The 10,232-nt window shown below is 35.9% G+C and overlaps 1 protein-coding gene across 1 annotated transcript in view; it reads left to right on the forward strand.

The window, feature by feature from the left end:
• Znf24 (zinc finger protein 24) overlaps positions 1 to 10,232 on the forward strand; it is a 56,208-nt gene that overhangs the window by 3,013 nt on the left and 42,963 nt on the right. The window contains exons 3-4 of the mRNA XM_026400001.2: positions 80 to 227; positions 2,649 to 8,061. Of these exons, the coding sequence (XP_026255786.1) occupies positions 80 to 227; positions 2,649 to 3,187 (687 nt within the window). The 3' untranslated portion in view covers positions 3,188 to 8,061. Of the gene's footprint in view, positions 1 to 79; positions 228 to 2,648 lie in introns of the transcript that reaches the window.

Consider the following 10,232-nt stretch of genomic DNA (forward strand, 5'->3'; position numbering starts at 1 on the left):
CATCTGGGCCTCTGCAGTAGATATTTTGTATGGTTTTTCTTGGCTGTGTTTTTCAACTAAACCAAAATCATCTTTCCAGGTTTCTCTCCGTCGACGGAAAAGAGAAGTACTAGTAGAGGAGATAGTATCTCAAGAAGATGCTCAGGGATTGCCAAGTTCTGAGCTTGATGCTGTGGAGAACCAGCTCAAGTGGGCATCCTGGGAACTCCATTCCTTAAGGCACTGTGGTAAGGACCAAAACTTTGTGTGGGCTTTTTTCCAGAACTGTTTTCTTGTTCTTATTGTGGGGGGACTTTTAACCCAACTCCTTGGACAGACATACTATAAAATCCTTGATTTGGGGGGCCAGGGATGTAGCTTAGTGATAGAGTGCTTGCCTATCAAGCACAAGGCCTTGGGTTTTGAGTCCCAGAACTACCAAAAAAAAAAAAAAAAAAAAATCTTGGGTTCTTTTCTGAGAAAAGTTTGATTGCTGATCTCAAATCTTCCACCCCTCTCCCTGGGACATCTCAGCCTTTTCTTCCCTCTTTTCTGAAGACCTCCCATGTCACACTAGCATTTGTCTTACTCTGAGCCAGCACCCACCTATAGACCAGGTCCTTCTATTTTATACTTAGTATTGCTTATTTGTCATCTGAATCTGTTTTCTATTTACTCTTAGTTTCCTGTCTAATTCTATTATAATAAGTTTATCTCATGCCTCTTACCTTTTAGTTTATTATATATCACTGAAGTTTTCTAAATTTTTAGCTACTTCTTTTTTTCCTCAATGTGCTACCTAGAATCATTTTTTTAAAAACTTTTTTTGTAAAAATGATTTTTAGGGTAAATTCTTTCCTTTTTCTAAGTATTTATGCAAAAATAGACTTTCTAGCTTTAATCTCTGAATGCAGGAAAATTAAGTTAAAATTCCACAATTGTAATAATTCACTTAGATCATTTGTTCTCTCTATATTGACAATGAATGCCATGTATCTACTTTTTAATACTTTGATACAACCCAGTGTATTTTAAAAATGGCTGGATTTCCTTTTATATTTACGAGTTTAAATGAAATTTTGTTTGAAATTCCTTTGGGGATCATTTCTTGATATAATTGGTGATAATTCTGGTATGCCACAGAATGAAGTCTGAGCAGGTTTCCTTTGCCAAGGGGACAGTGCTGACAAATCAAGTTTGCTGAAAATCTGCAATTGTACATGTTTTGTGGGACATTCTTCTGTGTAAGAATGTTTTAAGAACCATAGCCCTTGATCTTTGGACTTGTCATTTGCTTGAGTAGAGAAGTTCTCCTTGTTGTGAAATTTAGAATAATTTTTTTACCTGTTTTTTAATAGCCTCATTTCAACACTCTAGTCTCCTCCACATTTGGGACATTGATTTTTTTCTGTGCCCCATTATCCACACTTAATCTTCATACTTCTCTGTTCTTCAAGTTTTCAAACCTTAGTTAATTAATCTTCTATAAACCCTTAAGAGTCAGAGTCTCCGTCTCTTCTCCTGACTTATTATCTCTTTGTTGATCATAATACTGTTGACCACTTTTTTGAGTGATGCTACTTACCCTATCTATATCAACCATAATTTTTTGAGACTTGAAGTTTTAGGGAATCCTTACATAAGACTTACTGTTACTTCTGACTATAGGTTGGTGATGGTACTTCTTTTTTTTTTTAGAGAGAGAGAGAATTTTTTAATATTTATTTATTAGTTCTCGGTGGATACAACATCTTTGTTTGTATGTGGTGCTGAGGATCGAACCCGGGCGGCACGCATACCAGGCGAGCGCTCTACCACTTGAGCCACATCCCCAGCCCCTGGTGATGGTACTTCCTGTTGGTAATTTAGGCTTTGCTTTCACTGGACATCTCTCACTGAGGCTTAGAAATGACAGTTTTTCTAAATACCATGACAGATACCAAGTAGGGCAGGTTTCTTTTATAGGAAACCTCTTACTGGTTAAAGGTATACTGAATTTTTAAGTACCTTGTCTTCAGTTATTGTAGGATGCTCTCAACCCTTCTTCAGACCCTTTTTTTTTTTATCAGAACCTGTTGTCTGCTTTTAATTTAATCTTGGCTATGATCTGCCTTGCTCATTTTCAGAAATAGCTACTTTATGACAGACTACTTATTATTTACACCTTTGTGTTTTGATTTAATTTTTTAAAAATATTTATTTTTTAGTTGTAGATGGATATAATACCTTTATTTTTTATGTGGTGCTGAGGATCGAACCCAGGACCTCGCATGTGCTAGAACATTATGATTTCCTAATGGCCATTTTTTTTCCTAACAAATGGCCATTTTTTTTCCTAACAAAATGTCTTCTAGACCTAAACATTTCATTTTGACTATCTCCCAAACTATCTTAGAATCTACCATTTATTATTCTCTAGATTAGTGTTTAATTTAAATAGAACTTTTATGTCATCATGTTATGCTGTTACTTCATTAGCTTTATAATTACTCATTTTTTGGGGGGGGGGAGCATCCTTAACACTAATTATCAGAATGCTGTTTATAGATGTGCAGAAACAATTTATTCTTAGTTCATTTAAATTTTTTTTTCTTTCGAACATCTTTTCTCCCCAGATAGGCTGTGCATTTTCTCTTTATTTCATATTTGCATTTTTCTCTTTGTTTCAGATGATGATGTTCGGACTGAAAATGGAGCACTAGCTCCAAAACAGGAAATTCCTTCAGCAGTAGAATCTCATGAAGTTCCTGGTACTCTCAATATAGGTGTTCCTCAGATTTTTAAATATGGAGAAACCTGTTTCCCAAAGGGCAGGTTTGAAAGAAAGAGAAATCCCTCTCGGAAGAAACAACATATATGTGATGAATGTGGAAAACACTTCAGTCAAGGCTCAGCTCTTATTCTCCATCAAAGAATCCACAGTGGGGAGAAACCTTATGGCTGTGTTGAGTGTGGGAAGGCATTCAGCAGAAGTTCCATCCTCGTACAACATCAGAGAGTCCATACTGGAGAAAAACCTTACAAATGTCTTGAATGCGGGAAAGCCTTTAGCCAGAATTCTGGGCTTATTAATCATCAGAGAATCCATACTGGGGAGAAACCTTATGAATGTGTTCAGTGTGGGAAATCCTATAGTCAAAGCTCAAATCTTTTTAGGCATCAGAGAAGACACAATGCAGAAAAACTTCTGAATGTTGTGAAAGTTTAAGAAGTCACACACAAACACACACATACAAATCAGCACTCAGGTCTTTTTCTTCAGAAATGAAGACACAGTTAAAAACATGAAGTGATATAGAATAGTTTTTTTCCCTATTGACTGTCAGAAAATCCACTGGGAAATATAAAAAAGTCTTCATTCACCATTATTATTTTATCTTGGAAAAAAATGGTGTTATACCTGCCTAAAAACTGAAATTTTAAACTTAATTCAGGTGTTAATGCCTAATTTCTCCATGTGATGTTTATATTCTCTATTTTTTCCAAATAATGAACTACCTGATTGTTTTTCCCTTTCTTTTAAGTTTTATTTCCTAGACAAATACCTTATTTCTATGTTGATCATTGAAATGTTCTTTGTAAGGATACATTCCTTTCTACTTTTAAAGGGTAACATAGGAACTATAAAGTCTCAAAACCATCTTTTTAAAATATATCTTTCTGTTTTACCTAATTAGAATATACATTTGAGAAAACAGAAGATAAAGAATGGCTGAAAGCATCAAAATAAAAGGAGCCTTAAGATCTCAGATACGTGATGGTGATAAAATCTCAAAAAAGTGAATGGAATGTCTAGGTTGGGAAGATATACAAATACTTTGATCTCTGCATTGAAATGTAGGAATTTTAAGTATAGTACATCTCCCACAGGAAACTGACAAACTGCTCATTGTATCTTAATTGGGGCCTGTTAACTAATGAAAATATTTTCCCATTTATTATTTAAAAGTAGTTTAACAATAATTGTAGAAGTGTTAAGGTAGAAATTTTAACACTAAAAATGGCAGTATTGAAAGGCAAATGTAAACACAAGTTAATGGTCTGACTTGGCTTTTGAGAAAATAGACTCAAAAGATCTAATTCATCATTCTTTTGCCTTCATCTTTATTAAAGACAGATGATTACCTAACAGGCATCATGTATCAGGTTTGGTATTTTTATTCCTTTGGTACAAAAGGGTTGAACACCAGGCCAAAGCAGCCATGCATTTATTATTAAAACATTTTCTACCGACAAGGCACTGTGCTAGGTACTGTAATCCTACCATTAAGTTGGTAGGTGTTTCTTCCACTGTAAATCATAGGGGATTTAATATAAAGCTGTTTCATGTAGTTACCCTCTTTCCCCCTGTCAGCATTCCCAGGAATGTCACCTCTGAGATTCCCAGAGCCATAGTTCTCTTACCAGGGTGTTGTATTTGGAGGGGGATGAGGAATCAGTTCAAAGAGCTAGCCAGCTCTCCAGCATTCTTCAGAGGTGAGTCCAGGATACATTCTTATCACAGTTTGGAGGTTTATTAATCTCTTAAAAAAAAAAAAATCAATCTCTAGTAGTGTTGAGGTTGTACCTACATGTTAAGTTAAATGGACTGTTCTTTAAAAATAAACAACTAGGCTATTAACAACTAGTTTATTAACTATCAGATTGATTGAACTATTTTTAATTTTCAGTCTTAACACATTTTTAAAAAATGTATTAAAGTAATACATTGTTAGTAGTAGGATTATATACTCCTTGACTGAGAATTCCAAGTACTGTGTTTCTACTGCTTAGTGGAAAATTCTGGAAGTTAAAATATTGAATGAGAAAAGGCTTTTTACAGTGGGCATCATTGTATGGAAAGTGATCCATGCAAATCCAAATATTTCATAGTTGCAGAGATTTGGGTTGTATTTGGTGCTTGGATCAAATTTTAAAATGGGAAGATAATTTGCATGAGCCTGATGAAAAGCATAGTAATAAATGCAAGGCCAGCCGGTGGAGAAGTGAGGCAGAATGGAGCTTGTTTATAGATTTTCTGATAACAATTATAAGAAATGTGCTTTATAGATTAAGATTTATTGAAGTATAAATATGTAGTAATGATATAATGTATTTTAAGTTATACAAGAAAATGTAGGGACTTTTGTTGGGGTCTTTTTTCCTTGTGACTGAGAGGAAACAAGTCAATGTCCAATAAAGCTATAAACTCCTCTGCTCTGAGATAAAATGATCTTGAGTTGATTTATTTATTTATAACTTGCTTCTTTCCAAGTACATTTTAGGTGGCATATTTGGAAGACTGCTGGGATGACAGGATTCTTGTATCAGAGTAGGTAAGAAGGGAGTGATGTCTCAGAAGTTGGATTTTGTGCTTTCTAAGATCTTATATTTGAGAAAGCTTCCCTTTGGTAGATTTGTCAGAAATGCCAAAGATGTTGGGTGTTGTAAGAGCACAGAAAAAGTAGCATTATATTTGGCAAATATGTTTTTGTTTTGCCAGCTGATACCTGTGCATAGTTCAAATTCTAAGGCAAGGCATGTGGGGAAAGCAACTAGATAAGGAAAAAAAAAACAGATGGTGGTACACAGGGAGAGGATGTGATGGGATGTGTGCTCACCATCTTTGGTTAGGGTTAACTAGACATTGATTTAGAATAGCTCATTAGTGATTTATGGTTTCATTCAGACATTTCACTTATGCCCATACAGAAAATCATAGTAAATTGGTTGCCAAGCAGTGACCTAACCAGAACAGTGTTTGGTTAGCAATGAACTATTGTGTTAGGGGCTTGCAGTAGCCTTTAGGTACTGGGAGCATTTGCTAGTTACTGTTAAGTTTTATAGTTTTCTTGGAGGTTATGCTCTTTACATTCATAGCAGTCGATACTTGACCATTTAGCAGTGTCTTATATTTGTGTCAAATGAAGGGGAGGTTACACGTATTGAAATAATCTGCATGCTAAGTATTGGATTAGACATTACCTATCGCACCTAGATTTGTAGACTAGGAAAACAAGATTCAGAGATACATGACTTACATGTTTCCAGTTAAAACTAAAACTCAAATCTAGTTCTGTGGACTCAAGTACAGATAATTTTCACTATAAGGCTGTTAAATCTTGGTTGATAAATCTTACATTTTGATGTTTTTTGATTAACAAATGTGAAAACAAGATGCTCATCGATGTTTTTAAAAAATTTTTTTGTAGTACAGAAATGTAAAGTTAAAAAGGACATATCCTTTCAAAGCCTTCCTCAGAAGAGATGGTGGTTTGATTTGTTGTTCTTCCAGATTTAGGTATATACATATTTAAGCAAAAATACTTTATTTGGTAACACTTGGGGGTTGGGTTGCTGCCTGTAGGCACCTATTAAAGTGCTTTACCATGGATTAACTCTTTAACCCTCAGCAACCATATGAGGTTGATACATATGCCCATTTTACATATATTGCACTAAGACTTGCCCCCCTCCCTCTACATTGATGTAGACATTCTTTATAGCTGAATACTATTTCATTGCATGAATATACTCTTAGTTAACCAACCCCATGTTGATGGATTATTAGGTTTTTTATAAATAACAGGCATAGTTAACATCCTGTACATACATATATTTTGTTACCTTTGTGGGTATTTCCGTAATACAAATAGCTAGAAGTGTATTTATTGGATCAGGGAATGCACATTTGACATTTTTGAAAAATCAAAAAGATTATACCAGTTTACAACTCCATTCAGTAGTAAGAATGACTGTATGCCTACACTCCTACCAATGCTGTGTCCTTAAAATTTTTTGCCTGATAGGCAAATGTGGTTTTTGTTTGTTTTGTTTTGTTTATTTCTTTTCTTTGATTAACAAGGAGGAACATCTTTAACATCTTTTCATATGTTTACTGGGCATTTTTTTCCTATTGGGAATTGCTTTTGCCCATTTTTTTTTTAATTATGAAGGTATAAATGACTACCTTCTCATTACACAAAACTTAAAAGATACACAAGTATAAGAGCAAAGAGACTATTTTTTTCAGGGCTTCCAATCAAATTCTACTTTCCATAGTTCAGTATACATCCTTCTAATACCCCTTTCTATAAATTTCCATGTGACCATTCATAAACACTATTTTTACATAGGATCATACATCTGAAATTCATTTTTTTATCTCAGAAATGACACTGAGGTCTTTAAATTTCTTTTACAGTTAAATGGGATTAAAACTATGAAAATATCATTATTTAACTATTTTCCCCTTTTTTCTTCTGCTATTACATTGCCAAAGTAAACATTCAGATCTTTGTGGATATGGTGAATAATTCCTTAGGTTGGAGTCCTGTAAGGTAGATGGTTGGGTTTAAAAGTTTGCGGTCTTACAGACCCACCTTAGCCTTCCAAAAGGTCTTCATGAAAACTAATATATTTTCACCAACTGTATGGAAAGTGCTCCTTTCCCCACATAGCCTTACCTATACTTGATAGTCTTTAAATGTTGGGCAAAAAAGAAAAAAGAAAGCCCTTTATTTTGCATTTCCCTGATAAATAGTGAAGTTGGAATTATTTTTGTGGTTATCAGTCATCTATAGTTATACCATGGATTGTTCGTTTCTTTTACCTGCTTTCCTATTGGGTTGTGTGCATTTGTTTTTATTTGTTCATCTTTTTTCCCATCTTCTGATAACAACCCTTATTTATTGCGGTGAACCCATTCCCTTGTGGCTTAGGTGAGCACGTGTCCTGGCCTCCTCAGTCCCACAGCTCCCTAGCAGCAGCTGTTAAAAAATGCGTGTGTAATTTAAGCCAGGCTAAGGAGAGCCCTCAACAGAACTGCTAAAACTACTGGAAGAAGGCTTCACAGAGATCCCAGGAACCAAGAACCACTCGAGCCTGAATTTGTACTATGTGGAGAAAGCCTGTCTGAGGAGAAACTTGGAGGCCAACTAAAATGGAAAGAGAACTAAGTTCTGATGTCATTTTTCTGGAGGCCCTAGATCCAGCTGTGCCTAAAGCCTGCCCTACCTCCGGACTTTAAAGTTTTGTGAGCCAATAAAGTCCCTTTCTTGTTTAAGATAATTGGATTTGGTTTCTGTCCTGATAAACATATAGATTATTTGTATTTTCTCATTGATTTGTAGAAGACCTTTGTAATTTAAAATTCTAGGCTTATACTTCACACATTATATGAATTAATAAAATCAGCATGGCCTTCCATTATTTGGCCTCTGTCAACCTCTGCCATTTGTCATCCTGCTCTCCCTATACCACATGCCATACACACACACTTTACTTTTCAACAGTAACTGCACATCTATGTTGAAATGCATGAATCAACAGTTTCACACAGACACTTTGACAGTTCTCTTCCCATCCTTCCTCCAGATTAATTCGTGTGAGACTTGGGTATGACACTGTTGGGTCTGTGTTGCACCTACTTTCTAATGCTGCTCTTAGAACACTCCCTATGACTTGATATCCACCCCACCACCAACAACAACATGGTTCTTTGAGGTTATCAGACCTGTGGATTTGTAGATGCTCAAGACCTGCGCAATAAATTAATACGTTTGGTTTAATAATACTGGTTTAATACTTAGAAATGGGGACAGGTCTTTAAAGAACATCCATATGAATGTATAGAGAACAAAATGTTAGTGGGGTGTTACTAGAACTACACATGACTGGGTGATTTTTATTTCTAAACTATTACATTACCTTCATAAAATATGTAAAGAAACATTTTAAGAATTTAAAACCAGATGGTGATTTTGTTTTGTTAACTGTTCTCAGCATCCTGTCATATTCCTTTGCCCAAAACTTCTAGTGGTCTATCATCTCGTTCAAAGGAAGTCAGTTTGCCAGTGGCCAACCAGGTCTTCACTGACTGCCTGCCCCCCTCACCCCCTATAACTCTCTGGCCTTACCTTTTCCCCATGTTCATTCTCTCCAGCCACATTATCCTCCTTGCTAATCAAACATGGCTTCCACATCAAGTTCTTTGTAATTGCTGTCCCCATGCCTGGAATAGCCTTCCTCCAGAGTCTCATGGTTGGTTTCCTTAAAGTTTACTTTGTGCAAACTTCCCTGGCCAACCTGTCTAAATTGCATTACCTTTCCTCAATACGTATGTACCTAAAATGTATTTATTAGAAAACAGGAAACCACTTACAATTATCACAGGTTGACTAGTTAATCTTGTATCTTTCTTCCTTCTCAATTTTAGACCAACTGCTTCTGTGTAAGGCTAACCTCTCACTGGATCCAAGTCCTTTCACATAACTCAACATTCCAGTAATCCTTAACCTCACATCAAATCACCTTCTGGGTTTTTCTAATTAACAAATAGTTACACTGTTTTTGTCACTGAAAACACTTCCGAAGCCAGAGGTACATGGTGGAGCATACATGTGATCCCAGTGACTGGGGAAACTGAAGTAGGATGCGGACAGTTTGAGGCTAGTCTCAGCAATTTACTGAGACCCTGTATCACTAAAAAAAAAAAAAAAAAAAAAAAAAAAAAAAAAAACTGGAATGTGGCTCAGTGGCTAACTGCCCCTGGGTTCAATCCCCCAGTACCAAGAAGAAAACAACCCTTCATGTCAGATGGGGTACAGGGACCAGATCTAACCTGCCTGACCAAGTAGAGTATTGGACAAAATATATCACACAGAGGCAAAGAATGGGAAACATGAAATCTCCACAAGAAAAGAAACCAGTGATGTAAACTTAAATTGCCCCAGTTTAATACCAGGCCACAGCACAGGGACCAGGAAATCAGATCTAGCTTGGAATTAAGTGGAGAAAATGGAGCAAGGGGTCCCAGGAGGCTTTTGTAGCTGACTTTTGCAGGTCAGAGTACCAGAGAGGAGATAAGTGCACAGAAAGAAGACATGAATTTTGCAGAGGATTCCTCCTTGAGTATTCAGTTGAGTACTTAAAAGCACAATTGAGTTTGGGGAAAGAACAAAGAGATTAGAGGGGAAAAATCACTAGAAATCACAAAGAGCCAGAGTAGGAAACTTTGTAATCCACCGGACATGGGGTAGAGCAGTGGTTCTCAAACAAGAGCAACTATGCCCCAGGAGACATTCAGCAATGTCTGAAGATGTTTTTAGCTGTTACGCCAGGAGAGATGGGCACTATTGGCATCTAGTGGGTAGAAGCTTGAGATATGTTGCTAATCATCCTACAAGGCAAAATAATGACCTAGACATCCCTGAATGTAATATATATACATTAATATGTACATGTGTAATATATAATGATATATATTATAATAT

This window comes from Urocitellus parryii, chromosome 13, assembly GCF_045843805.1.
Source record: "Urocitellus parryii isolate mUroPar1 chromosome 13, mUroPar1.hap1, whole genome shotgun sequence".
NCBI classification, from domain to species: domain Eukaryota; kingdom Metazoa; phylum Chordata; class Mammalia; order Rodentia; family Sciuridae; genus Urocitellus; species Urocitellus parryii.